We start from the raw sequence: 21,754 nt of genomic DNA, 5'->3' as shown, positions 1-21,754 counted from the left end.
GTCCTTTCATTTATGTATCTTGAGAGCATCTCTAATTGCAAAAATCATTTGAAAGAGCCAAACTATTAATATGATATTTTAAATAGTATAAAATATCACCTTTTTTATATGTGCACTCCATTGAAAAATGTTATTTTAACAACTCATTTGATAATATACAACTACTTACATGGAACTATAATATAATCATGTTATTGATTATACAATTAATTAATTAATTCAAGTAATTTATCATAATTAAATAATTAATAAGGTGATAAGACAGTTAATAGATATAATTTTAAGCTCAAGAGGAAAGAATGGGGAGACTGTGAAAAGATTGTTCACAATGCCATTTTTTTATATTTTTTTTTTCTAATTTCGCTTTTATTGAACCAAATTATAAGCTAATTTATTGTGGGAGAGTGAGATTGAAAGATTGGGGAACAAATTAAAAAACACATAGGGAATTAGTGGTTTTAAAAAGCTTGGGCAAAATATATATTTTAGTCCTTATACTTTACAAATTATAGATATTGGATCTCTTTAGTTTTTAAAATTAAAAGGAAAATTAATTTTGATCCTAAACTTTATTTTCTTTATTTTTTGGTCCTAATGTGAAAGAGGTGAGAAAGTCACCAAAAATCCGACACTAAAGAGAAAAAAAATTTGTTAGCACCAATTTTGACCATCAAAACGGTTAAAATTGATGTCAACTTGTTTCTTTTAATGAGAAGAGCTCACATTAGGGAGGTTTTTTACCTTAAAATTGCCAAAAAAAAACATATATGATCTTGGTAAAAAAATTTGTTTCGAGTTGATTTTGAATTTTGAGATTGTTTTTTAGGTATTTTAGGTCATAAATAGACTTATCAAGTTGCCTATGATATTTTATATGTGTTTTGGGTAAAACAAATAAGTCAAAAATTTAATTTTTAGGTTGAAAAAAACCACAAGCCTTGTTTTTTTGGACACTATAGTAACCAAAAACTAGATAATATAGACGGCACATTATCTAACTCATTAAAAAAAAAACAAATTGGGGCGGGTGCGAAAACAAAAACAAAGGCCTAACCCTAACAAAGTCGGCCAGCCCAACAAGTCCATTTTTAAATTATTATTTTTTATATATTTTTAATTAATGATTTTTTATATGTATTTAGATTAATACCTATTTCTCTCTTTTATTTTGTTTATAGAGCATCTATTAAATGATGGTTATTTTTTGTTTATGTTGTATGCATTTGAATTTTTAAAAGGTTTTTATGATTTATCTATGTTTTTTTTTTTGTCTTTTATATAAATGAACTTTATTTTTAAAATAAAAATATTTATTTTCATATAATATTTCTAATACGTGTAGCCTTACATAGTATTGTTTTTTCCTTTTATTTATTTAATCAATTTAATGTATATGTCTATTTATATTATCGTTAATTTGATTGAATAAAAAAATTATTTTAATAAATAAATTTAGCAAAAACAACTGAATAAATATCTCGTCTTGCAAAATTAAATATTTTAATCTATAATTTGTCTCTTGAGTTTTTCAATTTTATTTTTAGTTTCATTTATGGATTTTTTCTCATTTATTAAAACACATAATTCTTAATTTATTTAATTATATGTATACACAAACTTTTTTTATTATCTTTTTAACTACAAAAACATGTGTATATAATTTGTTTTGTTAGAAAAAAATATTTAATCCATGACAAATCCCTGTTAAAGTATATAATGTGCTGCAAAAACAGGAAATGATATGTTAATTGACAATTTTTTTTTTTCTTATGGCTTTTGATTTGGCTCTTGGGCTGGAGATGCCTTGAGTGACATATTTGTTGGTATAGTTTTTAATGAATATAAAAAAGAAAAATTGTTGAAAAAAAAAACATATCTTTCAAAGTACAAGACTATCTTATAATAATATAATAATTAATTAAAAAAAAATGTTCTCCTAACAGTCATAGTCTTTTATTACACTATACATTAGTTTTTTTTTTTTTTTTTTTTCACTTATGAGTCATGACAATGTAGTCTCATATTTGCTTTTCATTTCATATTTGTTTTTATATTTTAAAAATATATTTTTTAAAAAATTTAAATTTTTTTTTATTTTTTTGTTTTAAATTAATTTTTTTTTGTATTTTTAAATTATTTTGATATGTCAAAAAATATTTTTTAAAAATAATAATATTTTTTTAAAAAAATATATTTTGAAAAGTAATTTAATCTACAGTTAAATGGAGCACGTCGCCACCATCTCGAAATTAAATGAAGCCGGCCTGTGTGGCCATCGTTTTCAAAAATCTTTTTTATTATTATTATTTCAAATTATAAACAAATGAAGAACGAACAAATGATTTGTCATTGCAATTTGGTCGTGTCCAAAGGCTGAACAACCAAGAAGGCCCAAAGGCGCGCATAGAGGGGGCAAAATATTAATAACATTTTTACTCCCATGGTTTCTCAATATTTCATTTTTGCTCCCAATACTTGCACATTTCCATATAATACACGTGTTAGAATTCATTACACTTTCATAACAACAATACAAAAAAAATACAAAACATTTTTAAAAAAACCCTCTAGTTGTTGCCAGGATTTTATAAATTCTTTAGAATATAGAATTGAATATTAAAAATGTTAATATAATAGGGTGAGAGTAATATTAAAAGCTTTCTTGGGGTTTAGGGAGCAAATTGAACAAAAAGGGTTAATATTGAAAATGTTTTAAGTAATAGGATGAAATGAAGCATATATAAACTTATAGGGGTTAAATAAAAACTAAAATGTAGTTTGCCTATCTCTATCAATGAAGAAATATTTCTAATCAATCAGGCTGTGTGCTTCATCATCCCTAGATAGACCCGCACACACCAAATCTTTAATAAAACAAAGGCACTCACTCTACTCTGCTTAAAAACTTAAAAATCCAAAGAGATCCTTCTGTTTAAGTTTGCTCTTCTCCCTCTCTCTGCGTTCTGCTACTATCTTTCTACCTTATCCCTTCTCTGCCCCTAACAAACTCTCAAGCTTACCATTTCAAACCATGAGAGAAGAAGAGAGAGCCATTTTATCCTTCCAGACGTTACCAAACTTAAAGACTTCCCACTCTTCACTCTCTGAAACCACGTACGACCGCGAACCTCTGTGGAGAAACGCGCAATTCAGTTGCAGAATCCGGAGTGGTGGCAATAATGGAAGTTTTGGCAATTTTGCTTCAGTTTCAATGGCGGAGATGAAGGAAGATGGAAGAAATGAGTTCGCACCTAGTTCGGCTCAGCTATTGAAGTATCCGTTAGCAATACTGGCTTATGTGCCAAGAGATGCTGCGATTTTTGCCGCTGGAGCTGTCGCTGGTGCCGCCGCGAAGACTGTCACGGCTCCGCTTGACCGTATAAAGCTACTCATGCAGGTGTTGTTCTTAAGTTTCTGTGCCTTCAATTTTTATCACCTGTTTTTCGAGGTCCCGAGTCGTCAATGTTGCTATCTGGTTACTGAGAAAATGGAGTTTGAGCAGTTAATGTAGAATTCTCTAAATTGTGGATTTTGTAGCTTCTATTTTGGTTACTGAGAAAAAAAGTATATGGCATTATTATTATTATTATTATTATTATTATTATTATTATTATTATTATTATTATTATTATTATTCATGCTAAACAGTAGAGGTTTCAATTATCGACAAGGTAATTGCTAATTAGTAACATTATCAATAACGCTGATAATGCTAATTTGATGTGTTTATAGACTCATGGAGTGCGGGCCGGGCAAGAAAGTGCTAAGAAGGCAATTGGTTTCATTGAGGTATGTAGCAAATTTCAATGTCGGTTACTTGTTTTTCTTAACGAAGTTGCATATTGGTCAATTAACTGCAGGCAATAGTGATGATAGGGAAAGAAGGAGGAGTTAAAGGGTACTGGAAAGGAAACCTTCCTCAGGTGCTTGGCAGATTTTTAACTTTCTTGAATAATTAGGATAAGGTTTTGTTTTCCAGTTTGGGATTTATGGTGAATATTTCAGGTGATTCGGATCATACCTTATAGTGCTGTCCAGCTCTTGGCTTATGAAACTTACAAGGTAATACTAGTGAAAATGTGTTTAAGCAAGTACTAGGAAAGTGTTATAAATAATGGAGTTGCTATTATTTTGGGCATTTGTTTGATTTATTTATTTATTTATTTTTGTATGTGAATTTGTAGAAATTGTTCAAGGGAAAGGATGGTGAGCTTTCAGTTATTGGCAGACTTGCTGCAGGTGCTTGTGCAGGCATGACATCTACTTTTGTGAGTAATTCATCAATGGAAATGGAGATGGAAATGGAAATTCTCATTATATTGCTATCTGTTGGGATAGTGTTTGTGCTCAAAGAAGTACATGAATTTGTTTCTTAAAAAATTTACTGTGTGCATAGACATCCAATTTTGTATTGCTCCATTTAAAAAAATGTAATATGTATCCAGTACTACATGCCTTTGAATCTTAAAATTATCTTACTGTGTATATTTTTTCAGGTGACATATCCTTTGGATGTCCTGAGATTACGCTTAGCGGTTGATCCAGGCTATCGCACTATGTCTGAGGTATTATATTGATTACTAGACTATGTTTAATGACAAGATAATCATTTATGAACAGAAGAGTATTGATGATGTCCAGATTGCATTGACAATGTTACGAGAGGAAGGAGTTGCGTCATTTTACTTTGGTCTTGGGCCTTCTCTTCTTGGCATTGCTCCATATATTGCCGTCAACTTTTGCATTTTTGACTTGTGAGCACATTAATGCCTAGAGCTTCTTTTATTTATTTTTTATTTAGTTGTTTTTGGAAAAGAAAGCAAACATAAAACGAGTGTTGGATGTTACTCCCTTTGGACAACAGGGTGAAGAAGTCACTGCCGGAGAAATATCAACAGAAGACTCAGTCATCTCTACTGACAGCTGTGGTGTCTGCAGCCGTTGCAACACTCACGTGTTATCCTTTGGATACAGTAAGAAGACAAATGCAAATGAAGGGCACCCCTTACAAATCAGTTTTGGATGCCTTTCCAGGTAAGGTGCACAAAAATGTAGAGAACAGACATGCATGGAGATGTTTATTGTCTCTGACATTACCATAAAAGGGTTCTAGTGGTAATGAACCAAGATACATTGTGAGTGAGTAGACAATGGGACACTTAAGAGAGGCTTAGAGTGCAAGCAATGCTAATATCAGCAGAGCAAAAGGGCCATAAATTACATAATAGACAATCTAGCTTTTCTCATTTGTTAATGCTTATGTTTATTATTGATTATTGAGCCCATCATTCACTCCACAAAACTCCAATTTAGCCACTTGTCTCTTGAGCCGATGCCCAAGGGCATGTTAGTTCATGTTGAAAGAGCCTTAAATCTGTTTGTGTGCTCATGATATGCTATGGTCTTAACCCAATGCCAGGGTAATGTTAATTCAAGTTAAAAGAACTTTTAAATCTGTTTACAATACCTGTTGAGCTGCATTTCTTTCTCTTAAATACCTTGGTTCTGAAAATTTTAAGGACATCTCTGGGACTGCTTCTATGCCTACTTGTCCAAATATTATTAAAAAGAAAACATGTTTCTAGTTTCTGACTGGATGAAGCATCTCAAATTCTGTGCTGTTTCTTGAGGTTCTTAATGATGGAAGTGAAAGGGTATTTCAGTCACAGTTTGTTTAGTTAGCTATTTCTGTTATTAGTAATTGGTTTTTCAATTTGTTTTCTGTTATTTTCCATTCCAGCTCACATGCGTATAGCATGTCAAGTTTTTCCCTTGTTTTCTCTGCTCGGTACTTCTATATAAACCAGAGCAAAAGCCTAATGAAGATTGAACTATTCATTGTTAATTTCTTGCGTCTTAAACATCCAGCTTTCATCTATTGTGTGATTTTCTGTCTGTGCATTCAACAAATTGGTATCAGAGCCTTCATAAACACCATAAAACCCAAAACACCGAGTGAGGAGAGATGGCAACAGATTCAAACAATTACGCACAAGCTTATATCCCAAAGTTTGATGGAGATTACGAGCATTGGTGCATGCTCATGGAAAATCTGCTACGATCAAAGGAATATTGGAGCGTCATTGAGACAGGATGGGTGGAAACAACACCGATAGAAGCTTTGACGACAGTACAGAAGAAAGCCTTGGAGGAGATGAAATTGAAGGATTTGAAGACCAAGAATTACTTGTTCCAGTCAATTGACAAGTCAATCTTGAAAACAATTGCCCAGAAGGATACTGCGAAGCAAATTTGGGAGTCTATGAAAATCAAGTATCAAGGGAATGCTAGGGTTCAACGTGCACAACTCCAAATCCTTAGAAGAAATTTCGAAGTATTAGAGATGAAACCTGGGGAAGCAGTGACTGATTACTTCTCGAGAGTACTGTTGGTGGCGAATGATATGAGGAATCTTGGAGAAGACATGACAAATGGGAAGATTGTTGAAAAGATACTGCGTACTCTAACTGAAAACTTCAATTACATCGTCTGCTCAATTGAAGAGTCAAACGACATCAACAAGCTTTCAGTAGATGAGCTGCAAAGCTCATTGCTCGTGCACGAACAGAAATTTAGAAGGCACAGAAGTGGTGATGATCAGGCATTAAGAATTTATGATGATAGATTTGGGAGTAGAAACCGAGGGAGGAGTAGTTTCAGGGGAAGAGGCCGTGGGAGAGGACCTCAAGTTTACAATAAAGCAACAGTGGAATGCTTCAAATGCCACAAACTTGGACACTTCCAATATGAATGTCCAAGTTTGAACAGAGAAGCCAATTATGCAGAATTGAATCAACTGGATGAGATGTTGTTGATGGCACATGCTGATTTGGGGAACAAAGACCCATGTTATACAGAATCGAACCAAGAACATGCCAATTTGCAGAGAAGAATTGATGAGGAGAACAAAGGTTCAAGGTACACAGAATTGAATCCAGAAGAGGAGAGGCTGTTAATGGTACATGCTGGGTTGCAGAAGAGAAACCGAAATGATGTTTGGTTTCTAGACTCAGGCTGCTCAAACCATATGTGTGGGGAACAAGGTATGTTTACCAACTTAGACACTAGTTTTCTGCATTCTGTCAAGTTAGGAAATAACAACCGAATGAAGGTAATTGGAAAAGGAAATGTGATATTGGTTATAAATGGAGTGAATCATGTTTTGAATGAAGTATATCATGTTCCTGAACTCTCTAATAATCTGTTGAGCATTGGGCAACTTCAAGAGAATGGTTTAGCGATTTTGTTTAAGGGTGGATTTTGCAAAATTTATCACCCTGAAAGGGGACTTATAATTGAGACCATGATGAGTGCCAACAGAATGTTTATTCTGTTGGCTGAGACGCAGAGAGCTTTAAATGTTCATAGGTGTTTGCAAGTAGATTCCATGGACTTACCTCGTCTGTGGCACAAGAGATTTGGCCATCTAAGTGCCAAGGGATTGCAGCTGTTGCAACAAAAGGGAATGGTCCGTGGATTTCCCCATTTTAAAGTTGCAAGTATGACATGCACAGAATGTTTTGTAGGCAAACAACGTAGGAATATAATCCCTAAGAAAAGCATATGGAGAGCATCACAGCCACTAGAGTTAATTCATGCAGATATTTGTGGTCCTATCTCACCAAGGTCTAATGGGGGGAAGAGATATATGCTATGTTTTATTGATGATTATAGCAGAAAGTCATGGGTATATTTGTTAGTAGAGAAGAGTGAAGCATTTCAGAAATTCAAAGCTTTTCATAAGCTAGTTGAAAAGGAGAAAGAACTACCTTTGAAGTGTTTAAGAACAGACAATGGGGGAGAGTTTAATTCAAAGGAGTTCATTGATTTCTGTAAGCAAAATGGAATCAAAAGGCAGTTAACTGCTGCATACACGCCACAACAAAATGGCGTGGCTGAAAGGAAGAACCAAACCATGATGAACATGGTCCGTTGCTTGTTGGCAGACAAGAAGATGCCTAAGAGTTTTTGGCCTGAAGCTGTAATGTGGAGCTGCTATGTGTTGAACCGATGTCCATCTGCAGCAGTGAAAGAGGTGACACCTCAGGAGGCATGGACTGGGTTGAAACCTACTGTGGAACATTTTCGTGTGTTTGGATGTGTTGCACATGTCCACATTCCACACGAAAAGAGGGGCAAACTGGACAACCGTAGCTTCATTTGTATTCTGCTTGGATACAGTGAAGAGACCAAGGGCTATAGGTTGTATGATCCTATAGAAAAGAGGGTGGTGGTGAGCAGGGATGTATCTTTTGAAGAAGAGAAGGAGTGGGATTGGGGTGAAAAATTCCAGGAACAGATTCTGTTGGACCTAGAATGGGGTGAGCATCAAGAAGGAGAAAATGAAGGGGCTGTTGAAACTGACAGTGGGGAAGAAAGTGAAGAAGTCAGCAGCAGTGAAGGCCAACAAAGTGTGAGGGAAAATGAAGTTACAGCTGAAGTTGCAGCTGAAGTTGAGGTAGAAGGAAATGAAGATGTTACTGCTGTGATAGAAAGGGGTAATGATGAGACTGAAGGGAGAACATGTCATGCCCCAGCATGGATGACAGATTATGTGGATGGAGAAGGTTTGAGTGAAGATGAGGTGTATGTCATGCAGATGGCAGCAGAGGATCCAGTTTACTATGAAGAAGCTGTGAAAGAAGAGAAGTGGGTACGGGCAATGGACAATGAGATTCAGTCCATTGAGAAAAATAACACTTGGTCACTAGTAGACTTACCAGCTGATGTCAAAAAGATTGGGGTAAAATGGGTTTATAAAACCAAGTACAATGAAGATGGGGAAATTGCAAAACACAAGGCGCGCCTGGTGGCAAAAGGGTACTCGCAAAAGGCTGGTATAGACTATACTGAAGTATTCGCACCAGTAGCTAGAATGGATACAGTGAGGATGATTATATCCATGGCTGCGCAGAAGGGATGGAAAATAGGCCAATTTGATGTGAAGTCTGCTTTTCTTCATGGGGAGTTATGCGAAAATGTTTACGTTGAACAACCAAAGGGATACATAAAGAGAGGAAAGGAGCAGATGGTCTACAAGTTGCACAAAGCCTTGTATGGGTTAAAACAGGCTCCGCGAGCTTGGTTTCACCGGATTGAAGCATACTTTCTTAAGGAAGGATTCCAGAAATGCGAAAGTGAGCAAACATTGTTCACAAAACAAGGTAAAGGGGGTAAGATTGTGATTGTTAGTGTTTATGTTGATGATCTAATTTTCACTGGTGATGACTATGACATGTTGGCTGAATTCAAAAGTTCAATGTTGAAAGAATTTGACATGTCTGACTTGGGAAATATGCATTTCTTTCTTGGAATTGAGGTGGTGCAAAGGGAAGATGGTATTTTCATTTGTCAACGAAAATACGCATTGGAGATTCTAACAAAATTTGGGATGTTGGAAAGTAACGAAGTGAGCAGTCCAATTATTCCGGGAGTTAAAATCAGCAAAGATAAGGATGGAACTCCAGTAGATGAGACACATTTCAAACAATTAGTGGGGAGTTTGATGTACCTCACAGCCACACGACCAGACATGATGTTTGTCACATGTTTGGTAAGCAGGTATATGGCAAAACCCACTAACTTACATCTTCAGACTATAAAGAGAGCACTTCGGTATTTGAAGGGGACAGTGAGCTATGGTATCTACTATAGAAAGGATGGGAATGGTGAATTACGGGTCTATACAGACAGCGATTATGCTGGAGATGTGGAGGATAGGAAGAGTACAAGTGGTTATGTCTTCCTGTTGAATTTTGGTGCAGTATCATGGTGTTCAAAGAAAGAACCAATTGTCACTTTATCCATAACTGAAGCTGAATTTGTGGCCGCGGCAATGTGTACGTGTCAAGCCATATGGATAAAGAGGATATTAAAGGAGCTGAGGTATAATGATGAATATTGCACTCGCATATGGTGTGACAATAGTTCCACAATTAAGCTTTCAAAAAATCCCGTGATGCATGGACGTAGTAAACACATAGATGTGAGATATCACTTCTTGAGAAATCTCACTAAAGAAGGGCTGATCGACTTGGTGCACTGTGGAAGTAGGGATCAATTGGCTGATATAATGACTAAGCCCTTAAAGGCTGAAGATTTTCAGAGGCTTCGAAATTCACTTGGGGTTTGTGATCTTGCAGACTTAAGCTAATTGTTGCTGCAGCAATTAGGCTTAAGGGAGGGTTTGAAAGGGTATTTCAGTCACAGTTTGTTTAGTTAGCTATTTCTGTTATTAGTAATTGGTTTTTCAATTTGTTTTCTGTTATTTTCCATTCCAGCTCACATGCGTATAGCATGTCAAGTTTTTTCCTTGTTTTCTCTGCTCGGTACTTCTATATAAACCAGAGCAAGAGCCTAATGAAGATTGAACTATTCATTGTTAATTTCTTGCGTCTTAAACATCCAGCTTTCATCTATTGTGTGATTTTCTGTCTGTGCATTCAACAGGAAGGCAGCTTATGCATTTCTCATTTATCAACTCAACATAGATTTCCTAGGTCTTATGAAATAATAGTGCCTCTTAATTTTTCATGTGGCTGTAGCCCTTGTTTGAGTGGTATCACTTAAATCCTAAGGGCTCTTGGGTAAAGGTTCAAGTCTTGATATAGGTCATATATCTTAAATCGAACCAAAATCATATGCTATTAATTTCCTCTTGCAATTTATTTTGGTGACTGAGGGATCAAATCTAATTTGGTCTTGTTGATGCAGGAATCGTGCAGCGTGATGGAGTTATAGGCTTGTATAGGGGTTTTTTGCCCAATGCATTGAAGAACCTTCCAAATAGCAGGTTCGCTTACATTCCTGTTTCATTATTTGATATATTTTCATGGAAACATCCTTCAATATGATGTCTTATTTTGTTTGGAAACTGATGAGCTTCTAGTTTTCTTTGATCCGGGAATACTAGATCATTTGATAGTTAGCTGATACTGTGTTAATCACATCTGGCATAGAAAATCTAAAATTATGGAACCCACATATAAGAATAACCGTGCCATATTTGGCTTTGCAACTCATCCATTGTGCTGTCTGTACCTGTATCAAAAGGCACATGTTTCTTTCTTTTGTAAAATTCTTTGGTCCATAGGCACTTTGACTTTTTTAATTTGTACCATCTAGGTTTATGAAACTTAATTTCATAGACACTCTTAACAGTGCCCTAATGTTGTTGGCACTGTGGAGATTATGTGTTCCCCGTACATGAAGGATATATGGGCCCACCACAAAACGAGTTCATTTCATAACAAATTTCCTCCTTTGCTGACATGAATCTACTTTCCTCTCTTCCGCTGCAGCATTAGGCTTACCACTTTTGATATCGTGAAGCGTCTAATTGCAGCCAGTGAGAAAGAGTTTCAGAGAATTGTGGAGAAAAACCGCCATAAACAAAGCCAGGATGCCAGTAATTGAACCATCCCGATAATGGATTTCTTTGAATTGTTATGAACCGTTATGGTGGTTCCACTCTATTTTTGTTGCAGGCATCATCTAGCGCTTGAGGAACATGTTCGTGTAGGAATTATGATTTTGGCAATTGCATGCAAGCATGATTTGCTAGGATTCTTAGCTGCCGGTAAGTTTTGCTGGGGCTTTTTTTTTCGCAAGATGGTTACGTGCTAGTCAGGGTAGCTTATAATATAGGCCCAGTCGATTTGTTGTATTCATTGCATCATCAATGAAAAATGTTTTTGTGTAATTGAGGATCTTAGATTCAGGTTTCCTAACAGAAGAAGCTGATTTCTTTTTTGAAATCAGCGGAAACGACTTCGTCTAAAAACAGAATTTACTAAATTTGATATGCAAATATATTGTTAGCCTAATAACTTTCTTAATTTAGATGGAGTCATACTGCATGAAGATGAAAGAATGGTAAATTCTCTCATTTGTTCGAGATGGATGAATGAGCTTCGTTGTTTCTAAACATAACGGTTATAATCTTCTTTTCAAATAAAAGAGAAGTGTATCAAGGAATTTTTTTTCCAAAATTCTAGAATTAATACTTTATTATACTTGTGCTTCCTTATTATCTTGAGATATTTTATTTTATTGAAGAAACCATTTTTTATAAATAATAAAATATTTTCAAGTTGATTTATAAAATAAATAAAGAAAAAAAGAGTTGAAGAGTCCTTTTCCCAGTTAAGCAAGCATTCACGTTCACCAGTCAACGCTCTCGGGTCTCTAAGCTTTCTCCACAAAAGAGGGCCTTTGGAGTTCCGAGGAAAAGGCGGTCACTCATCTATGGGCTCATTCATGTCAGGCATGCATACTTGGGCCAGAACCCGGGCCTGCACGCGGAGGTCTGCCCGTAAAAATAAGAAGAAGAAGAAAACCAAAACGACGTTATTTGAGAGAAAAATCACTTCAATTATTTGACAGTCAGAACTCCGTTTTGAATGAAAGTTCAATTTTTTTTATTTTTTTATTTTTTTGAAAAGGATGCTTGAATGTGAAGCTAGAGAGAGCGTCTCCTAGTAGAAACCGAAAATTTCGTATTATAAAAAAGAGAAACGGAGGACACACAAAAGAGAGAGATTCCTATACAGGTGCATTAAGTTAAATTTTTACTGATGTAAAAAAAAAAAAAAAGTTCAGACGCTTTTTTTTTTTAATAAAGTAAGAAAAATATTATATCTATTAATGATTTAACTGAATTTAATAAATTTAATTTAATTAATAATATAATTTAAAGTTGACATCAACACTAAATAAAATGAATAAAAACTTTGGCAATACATGATTATAAAAATGAAATATCAATATCATATTTAGAATAAGAAAAAAAAATCAGCCCATAAAATATTGTTTCCAATAACCATGAATGTTTTTAGAGAGAGAGGAAGCTTCTCTGCTTCATTTTTCTTAAAACTTCCTTACGAAATCCACTAAAATAGAGAGATTATGTGAGATAATGGAAGAAAAGAGGGAAAAGAAGGATTTTTGAGCTGGGTTTGTGAGGTATACAAAGAGACAGTGACAGCAAGAGAGAAAATGGACAAAAGCATCGAGAAGAAATACCAAAAAAATTAAGACCATTTAAAATAAGGATAAAAAACACTTCTCAAACTAAAACTTCTTTGTCCCCCATCTCATCTCTCTCTAGAACATTTATTTTTTATACAACATTCTATAAACATCTCAAAAATAAATTTTAATTAAAAAATATAATCCTAATAATTTTAATGTAAATATATTAAAAAATATAAAAATAGTATAATATTTATATAATGTGACAAAGATATTTTGAAAGTTTCATCAAATTTAATTTTACCATCAAAATTGAAACTTTCTGATTTGAGTCCTTGCTTAACTTGAAGTTCAAATTAAATTATCCAGGGATTGATGAATTAAAAGGCAACACAAAAAAATATATTGATAAAAAATTTTGGTTCAATTGAAAAGAATTCAAGTAATATCTTTTAAATATATAAATATTAAGTTGACAATATATTAAATCAATTTCGGTTAATTTGTCAAATCCGTGATTCATGACATAGACTCGACTAGGTTTAATAAGTTTATTTTTTTGAAACTATTCTTATTTAATTATATTGTAACACAAATAAATAATAGTAATAAATCAATAAATTAAATATAAAAAATTGGCTATTATGAGCTAACATAATGAACACTTGCTAAAATTATATAAAAAAAAATCCATAATTTTATTGGATGATAGAGTAAGAATTAAGTGTTATTTAACAAAATATCATTTAAAATACATTATTAATTAATCTAAATTTTTTAAAAAATATACCCAATATATTTCAATTATTTAATTCAAAAGAAATTTCATCTAAATTACATCAATTATTTTAATTTAATCTAATAATTTAATGTTTTTCACAAGAGAGAGGAGTATATTTTCCGATATGCTGAATAATTCCTCCGTCCTATTAAAATGCTGTGCTCGATCAAATGACATGTCGTGTAATGCAAGAGCTGTCTAGATAGAAACTGGCTATGAAGAGAGAGATATTAGCGTCTTCTCTGAAAATTGCGGGCCAAAAAATCCTCTCAAACTCCAACAATTTTGAAGCTGAAATGTCGTACCCCTTGCAAATCTCATCCCCTGGACTCGCTTTTGAATCTTCGAAAACCCGCACGAGAAAGAAAGCGCACCACTTCCAAACTCTCTGTTGTTCCTCCGTACAACATCCCAGTCTTCAAGAAAAGCCTGATAACGAGGTGATTTTGTTGGAGAGATATGGAAATGGAACTGCTAAAAGATATACATTAGACGACGCCGTGCAACTACAAGGTTTTCTTGAGAATAATGGCTCTGAAAATCATAGCTTCGAGGATTCACGTTTGTCTGAAGCCGGATTGTCCTGGCTTCCGGATATTCTCAAAGATTTTATTCTACCTGCTGGCTTTCCAGGTCACCATTCGATAACCCCTCTTTTGTTTTTTTTCCATGTAATAGCTTTGTTTCTTACTATTCTTCAATCTAAACGCAGGGTCGGTTTCGGATGACTACTTGCAGTATATGGTGTTACAGTTTCCTACCAACATTACTGGGTGGATATGCCACACTTTAGTCACATCAAGTCTTCTTAAGGCATGTCAATCTAACTCAGGCAGTTAATTTTGCATGGGTATGTTTTCTAGGATCATACTCTTTCCTAGTTTACTTTGTTGCTTCACATTCTTGTTCTACACCTTAGGTCATGATCCATTAGGGGTGTAAGGTGTTCTATGTTTTTTTTTTCATTTTCTTTTAATTATTGCGAAATATCTCAAAATGTGACTTTAGCTCTGGCAATATTTATGCATACTGATATGAATTTCTATGTACTACCTTTTCAGGCTGTTGGTGCTGGCTCTTTCACAGGAACTGCCGCTGCTGCTTCTGCTGCCGCTATCAGGTGAATTAATGTTTATTTGCATCGGTTGCTTAGATATTCAACGCATCAGACTAGTGTTCATTTTTTGGAGTGCAAAAAATTAGTCTTTTATTGGACTGAGCTGTAGGTTTTGCAATTGTTTCTGCAGATGGGTTTCAAAGGATGGCATTGGTGCTCTAGGGCGGTTATTCATTGGTCTGAAAATTATAAGAAGTGTTTTAGGAACAAGTAATTGAATAAATACAGGTTCTGTGTTAAATGGTTTCAATGACTATTGTATGTTTTTCTAGGTGGACGGTTTGGAGATCTTTTTGATGATGATCCAAAACAATGGCGCATGTATGCGGATTTCATTGGCAGTGCTGGGAGGTTTGTGTTCTAGCTTTTTGTTTGAGTAGAAGAGCATCAAAATGAAATATGCGCACAAGATTTATCAATGTTTTTTGTTCCATTATGCAGCATCTTTGATCTTACCACTCAAGTATATCCTGCCTATTTTCTACCATTAGCTTCTCTTGGAAACTTGACCAAGGTATTCTCTTTTAAAGTTCTTTATTTATACCCTCCATCCTTTGTTATTTTTTATAGTTTTCAGCGGAAAAGAAAATGCACTTCCTAGGTAGGCTTCTTTGCATGTGGTCTCTACTGCAATCCATCCCGAGCTTTTCTTTAGCATAGCACATTATATAGATCACAAGAAACAGTGTGAAATGTTGGACATGTCACAAGTGTCAGGGGTAGGCTCAAATGCAACTTGTACACATGGTAGAAAGTCATGCTTCATTGCATAGGGATGTATTTTTTTTTTTTCCATTCTGTACTGAGATCAGACACACATACACTAGAAAACACAGATTATCTTGGAAACATGGTTTTCCCTTTTTGTTAAAACAGAAAAATCTATCTTGCCAGACAGACATGGATTAGAGAGGGAGAAGAAGAGGTGATATGGAAGCCAGTTTTGTCTGTTGAGTTCAGAGCAACCAAGAGTTTTACTTAGTAGTTAGCTCTCTTGAAAGTTATGGTATCTGTAGCTCTTAAATGATATTTAGACTCACCTCAAGTAAGCTGCATTCCCAATCTAATCAGGGTAGGCTACATGCATCTTCCTTCATCATTGGCAATATCAAGGACTAAAATCTCCATAAGTTATGATATTGCGTCCTTTTTTGTCCACCTACTTGAATTTGACTGCTCTTCTTCACCAATAGATCCTTAGGCCAGTGTTGGATATGGTCAGGCCATCGCAGCCAACATCCATCAACTCATCCTCAATAGGTGACATCTCCACGTTTCCATGAATGCACTCATTTCTAACTTACCCCTTTCTCGTGTTTCCATACTTCCATCTATGTCATGTTATGAAAGTGCTGCTTCTAACAATATTTATTTATTTAGAAGACCATCAATGTATTTGCTTGAAACCAAACCATGATAATAAACACAACTATCATGCTGTTTCTTAAATTTATTTTTAGTCTTCAGCATTGCCATTGATGTGCTAACTGGAATCACATTATGCAAGTTATTGAAGAAACTACACCCTTTATTAAATTGTGTATAATGGTTACAAGATAAGTCTGTTGGGAGCAAAACATGGCCAATTCTGTGCATCAGAAGTACCCATTATTTTTGTAGAAATCAATTTCTCCACGGTGTGATTGTCTTTTTTCTTTTAAATACACTGTTCAAACATGCATAATAACTGATAAATAATCTATAAAATGTACCATGGTTTTAAACAGGCTGTAGCAAGAGGACTGAAAGATCCTTCATTCCGTGTGATTCAAAATCATTTTGCGGTCTCTGGAAATCTGGGAGAGGTAGCAGCAAAGGTATACTTGGATTTACTGTAAGCTGGACCGTTTCCTTGTTGGTTAAAAAAAAATTACTTTTATGTGAAAACAATATAATATAGTTAACCAATTGGTATTGGGTGCTTACTATGTTCTGATTCTCTGAACTACCTTGCAAACATTTGGAAATAGCATGTATAAGAGTAAAATTTAATTACATTAGCATCAGAAGTGTTGCTTAGGATGCAAGGCAACAAAAAACCAATATTAATGTTGATATTAATATGATTTTGTTGTTGACCGCTCAATGAGTAAAATTTAATTTTGGAATCAGTAGAGAAGTTTTCAAAGTGTAAAGCATTGCTGAAGCTGCTTAGTAATGGGGAGAGTGTTGTAGTTTGTGGCTCATAGACAGAAGCCAGTGTGGAGCGGAATGAAAACATCTGCCTTTCTGGGATGTTATTTACTTTTTTATTGTCAGGTACGATTGATAGGTTGGGGGGTACGGGGGCAATGCCAGTACGGTAAAGGAGTATTATTAGAAAATTACCATACACCCTAGGCAGTTTAGGGTTTACTATAAATATACATTATGTAATCCTAAATTGACATATAGTGAAATAAAATCTCCTTGCTCATGTGGATGTAGGCACATTGCCAAACCATTTTAAATCTTGTGTTCTTTCTTGTTTTCTCTTGCTTGCAATATTCATCAATAATTGTTGTAGGTTACTCAACAAAGAGTAATGCGGGCTTCATGTTCTGAACCCTGGAGTATTTCTTGACTTTAGAAATATTGATGCTCCAGATGTATTGTGCAATTATACTAGGATTACTGTTGTTCTATTTGTTGAAAGTATAAAAGGTGATTTATTTTTGTTGAAAGTACAGAAGTTGATTTATTTTTGAATCTTTTGATAGAGGAAATTGTAAGCCTTATGTTGATATTTAAAATGTTCTTTTTTTCACTTCTACTTTTCTACTTTACTATTGGAAGAATACAAAGGGAATATGTATATGAGCTGGACTTTGACTGATATTTTCTGTCTTGAATCAATGATGTATGGGTTCTCAGCAAAACAAAACATAGTGTTTTCCTGATGATTATGGATTGAATGTGTCAGGAGGAAGTTTGGGAAGTAGGTGCACAGCTGCTTGGCCTTGCACTGGGCATACTGATCCTGGTATGTGTTATAGTTCCGGAAGATGAATTTTTATTTTTTAGTTAGTAATTTCAGTTATTAAACAAATATCATGGTTTTTTTATGATGCATTTAATTGAGTGTTAGAATTGTGATATATGAATGCAGGATACACCTGGCCTTGTAAAATCCTTTCCATTGCTGACATCAACATGGATGAGCATGCGGCTTCTGCATCTTTGGTTGCGTTATCAATCACTTTCAGTTCTGCGATTTGACACAGTAAGAAAGCTAAATGTTCAGTTCTTTTTCTCCTGGATGCTTATGGTGGACAACCTCTTGTGAGGCAGATGGATTGAACCACACTGAACGTGGCAATCTGTTCACCTTGGGGAATTATTAAACTTTCATGTTTGAATCATTGCTGAGATATTCATTTTGGCTTGCTCTTTTATAGATAAATCTCAAGCGTGCTCGTATATTGATAAAATCACATATTTTGCAATCTCGTGTTCTGGGTAAATTTCTTACACTTTCAAGTCTCTTGTTCGCATAAATTTGCTCATTTTGCAACAAAAATCAAACTCTATTTGTTCAGGTTGTGTTGATTGCAACCAGGATGAAAACATTTTATCATGGGAGACATTCACTAGACCACGAATTATTTTTGGTGTGCCTTTAGAGGAGATGATTGGTGGTGAGAGATCTGTTGCCAAGGTGTACCTTTGCTTACCTCATCTATTATAAATGAATCCATCTAAAGCTCCATGGTATGTTTTGAGGGGGATAGACATGAATTTCACAAGACCCAGTGAATTTCTAAGCATTTTCTTTTACCTTTCTTTTTTCTTCTGATATATAAGTTTTTTGCCTTTGCTATTAGATACCTTGTAAGCTTAAAGTGTGTGCTAATCAAATTAATAACTGCTATTCAAATAAAACATGAAGTAGTTATAAAGGTAAATCAACAATGTTGATAAAGTCAGCTTTAAGCTGTATTGTTTCAACATAGGCTTATTTGTAATTTACCAAAGCAGTTAGGAAAGGCAACTTTATGTCTGCAGAAATATTATTGCACTATTACGACACACTTGTTCTTTTTGTATGGCAAGGTTTTCAATGCCATCTCCTTCATTTGAACTTAGTTTGAGATGTTTTCTCATGCATGGTTATTTTTATTTTTTTTCCCGTTAGAAACTTGGAAGAGAAATATACCTCTTTGATCATTGAAATAATTTTTTGGAGAAGAGCTTCTTATCGTAAAAGCTGAGACCATCATGAATAGGAAAACTTTTATTAATGAAGAATGTTTGGTAACTTAAGCAGCAGAAAAGCAGAGAATATCTCCATTTTGGGGTTCGGTGGGGCATTTTAAATGTAGCCTGTTGAAGCTCAAATCTGGATCTCTAATGTTCAGGTTTCTTTTTGTCCGAACAGATAAAGATGCTCCTGAAACTATATGCAAAGGAGAAACATTTTCTTGTTGTGAACCAGCTGAAAACAGACTTTGAGGTCTTGGTGTCATTCAAGGTACGCAAGAAAACAAGCTGGAATGATTTGTGGGTGAATAAGTGATTAATATCCTCAGCTCAAAGAAACCTCCTAGTTCCATGCAGGTAGGAGCTACTAGTATGTCCGTTTTGCGCAGCGTGTGGCAGACTTATTGGTTACATGAAAACTGGAAAAGTTTTGACAACCGCAGTTCTGATAGTGATTATGATCAGCTTGCACAAAGCCTACTGGAAATGGAGGTTAAGTTTGAGGATTTCATGCAGCAGCTAGATGCAGCTGGATGGGATACAAGTCAAATAAATCTGAAGGTCCCTCGAAAAATCTCCATTGAAGAATTGGGTCCTGTTTGATTCTCAAACGTCAGCAATTGATTTTTAATTTCTATGGTTATTATCAAGAGCCACCTCCTGCTGTGCTTGACATGTGGTCCATCAGCCAGAGTAGACATGCTGTTGGCATAGTTTCATTTATGATCAGGCTGCTTCTGAGATGGTCCAGCTGCACGTGGTTTAGCCCTGCTTGAAAAGAAACAGAGATTTGCCAGCAATTTTGCCAGATGGAAGGGTCATAGGCTAGTGGGAAGGTTCTCGTTGAGTGTTCACTGCCATTGTGAACCAGAGGAAAGCTCGTTCCTAGCTTCCATATAGTTTCGAGCTTTTCGTAAATGTTACAGGATTCTGCTTGTTTGAAATCTTGTGGAATTTACATCTCATTTACACAAATCTTTTAGATTTACCAAATAGTCATTTTTGCCTCCATTTTCTGGTTAAGTCTCTTCTAGTTCTACTTGCTGCTGCTTGTCAATAGAACCTTTAAAAGTCCAAAACGAAGAGATACGTCTCAGCTTGTGTGATCTAGTTTGCCAATGATTTTGTCAAATGAGGTGGTTTAACGACATGTTTGGCAAACAAGCTCGTAGATCTATTTCAACAGCTTTGTTTTTAAGGAAAATATAATTTTGCCAAACATGGCCTTAAAAAAATAATTTCATTTAAAAATTAAAAAAATTGATTTTTGTACACAGCCCAGTACTTGCAAAAATTGCATTTTAATTATCAAAAAAAGAGAAAAAAAAATGTTTGTTTAGCTTGGTTTTAGAAAATACTTGTGTTGATTTTTCTTTGTATTTTTTGTTTGGAATTTACAACAAGTTTGTAAAATTTTTTAAGGATTTGGTCAATATTTTAACTACACTAAAAACATTTTTTCATGAAAATTAATGATCAACATTTTGATATTAATGTTGGACCTACAAATGGACTGATATTTAAATATTAGAAGTTGACTAATAAATTTTCAGAATTATTTTAGATGTTCACTAATTTTAATTGGGAGTATTTTTCACCATAATATACGAGCTGTGAAAAACTCTTTCATCTTCCAAGATAGATGAACACTGTTAGGGCACCTACATAGATTTTTCCATAAAAATTTATTTGGATATACAAGCCTATAATAAATTTAAAAAGTTAGATTTATTCATGAGCGTAAATCTTTATTTTAAGCCTTAGGAAAAACATCAGTTAGGAACCCATCAATAACTTTAAGTCATATTTAGACCATAGAATGCAGTTTACCTCAGGTAAGGTGCACTAGAGGTATTAATACATTCTCTAGCTATAACCAATCCTTTACCCTAAAATTTCATATAAGATCAATCCATCTAAGTCTCCTAGTGACCCTGAACCAAATAATTAGGTGACGACTCCTTAATCCCGATGCCTCGCCACGTCAGCACGCCATGTGTGACAAACATCATGGAGCTTCAATGTTTATATAAATAATGAAGGACATTTTTTTTAAAAAAAATGTTTTCAAACTATTTTATCATTTTAATTACATCCTTCTACAACTTAATTAGGTGGAATTAGGTTTTGAATTATAGTAAAAATACCAAATTAAATGTTAGAGTACTAAAAAGTAAAACGAATAGAAAAGATATTACTATACCAAAATTCATTGCCTTTCTATACTTTAAGATCTGGCATGCTCCAATTTGTTTTTTCAATTCAACTTTTTTTTTTTTGTCATTTCCCTTTTTTCCCTTTCAATTTCATCAATTTTCTTCTAAATTTCATATTCATACTTTTTTAATAATCGTTTGGGTTGTCTTTAGACTGATCAAGTTGATTGGATCATGTTAGAGTAACTTTCACATATTTTAATTTTAAATCTTGGCTAAACAAAGAGTCGGGTATATAAGTCTTTTTTATACCAATCTCATCGTTTTTTCTCAATTTCATCCTCAATTTTTTTTTTACTTGTTGGTCGGGTTGCCTTTGAACCATCCAAGTTAACCAGGACATGTCAAGGAAACTCCCATACAGTTTTCATTTTAAACCTGGGCTAGGCAAGGAGCTGTATCAATAGTTTTTTTCTGTCAATGTTATCCTCTAACTTTTTTTACCATCGATTGGTTTGCTTTTAGACCGGCTAAGTTAACCAGGTCATA

General features: G+C 34.4%; 2 protein-coding genes across 10 annotated transcripts; both read left to right on the top strand.

Annotated features, from left to right (window-relative positions):
• The first annotated feature begins 2,902 nt into the window (after positions 1–2,902).
• On the top strand, positions 2,903–12,234 carry LOC118048441 (probable envelope ADP,ATP carrier protein, chloroplastic). Its single transcript, XM_035058108.2, has 10 exons — positions 2,903–3,397; positions 3,733–3,789; positions 3,861–3,923; positions 4,006–4,062; positions 4,185–4,268; positions 4,497–4,565; positions 4,642–4,754; positions 4,865–5,034; positions 10,714–10,792; positions 11,301–12,234. Exons 1-10 carry the CDS (start codon positions 3,032–3,034, stop codon positions 11,413–11,415), a joined length of 1,173 nt encoding a protein of 390 aa, XP_034913999.1. The 5' UTR covers positions 2,903–3,031; the 3' UTR covers positions 11,416–12,234.
• Positions 12,235–13,909: 1,675 nt separating this feature from the next.
• On the top strand, positions 13,910–20,072 carry LOC118048442 (protein root UVB sensitive 5). 9 transcript variants are annotated; one of them, XM_073410180.1, is made up of 14 exons: positions 13,910–14,386; positions 14,466–14,566; positions 14,815–14,873; positions 15,001–15,047; positions 15,143–15,221; positions 15,312–15,384; positions 16,064–16,130; positions 16,598–16,704; positions 17,773–17,832; positions 17,959–18,072; positions 18,248–18,308; positions 18,389–18,507; positions 19,228–19,320; positions 19,397–19,569. In XM_073410180.1, exons 1-14 carry the CDS (start codon positions 13,969–13,971, stop codon positions 19,418–19,420), a joined length of 1,422 nt encoding a protein of 473 aa, XP_073266281.1. In that variant the 5' UTR covers positions 13,910–13,968; the 3' UTR covers positions 19,421–19,569. The 9 variants fall into 9 exon arrangements, with proteins under 9 accessions (XP_073266281.1, XP_073266282.1, XP_073266283.1 ...); XM_073410181.1 differs by having other exon boundaries at positions 18,389–18,487; positions 19,407–19,546; XM_073410182.1 differs by having other exon boundaries at positions 18,389–18,487; positions 19,397–19,535.
• The last annotated feature ends 1,682 nt before the right edge of the window (positions 20,073–21,754 follow it).

Source organism: Populus alba, chromosome 6, assembly GCF_005239225.2.
Source record: "Populus alba chromosome 6, ASM523922v2, whole genome shotgun sequence".
NCBI classification, from domain to species: domain Eukaryota; kingdom Viridiplantae; phylum Streptophyta; class Magnoliopsida; order Malpighiales; family Salicaceae; genus Populus; species Populus alba.
Note: the sequence above shows the minus strand (reverse complement) of the source record. Positions and strands in the feature narration are given on the sequence as shown.

Excerpts from the sequence above, each read along its gene's own strand:
- LOC118048441 (XM_035058108.2), top strand. The coding sequence starts at position 3,032 with ATGAGAGAAGAAGAGAGAGCCATTTTATCCTTCCAGACGTTACCAAAC. Across the intron at positions 3,398-3,732 it reads GTATAAAGCTACTCATGCAG|ACTCATGGAGTGCGGGCCGG; the intron begins GTGTTGTTCTTA and ends ATGTGTTTATAG. Across the intron at positions 4,269-4,496 it reads CAGGCATGACATCTACTTTT|GTGACATATCCTTTGGATGT; the intron begins GTGAGTAATTCA and ends ATATTTTTTCAG.
- LOC118048442 (XM_073410178.1), top strand. The coding sequence starts at position 13,969 with ATGAAGAGAGAGATATTAGCGTCTTCTCTGAAAATTGCGGGCCAAAAA. Across the intron at positions 15,385-16,063 it reads CTCTTGGAAACTTGACCAAG|ATCCTTAGGCCAGTGTTGGA; the intron begins GTATTCTCTTTT and ends CTTCACCAATAG. Across the intron at positions 16,131-16,597 it reads CATCAACTCATCCTCAATAG|GCTGTAGCAAGAGGACTGAA; the intron begins GTGACATCTCCA and ends GGTTTTAAACAG.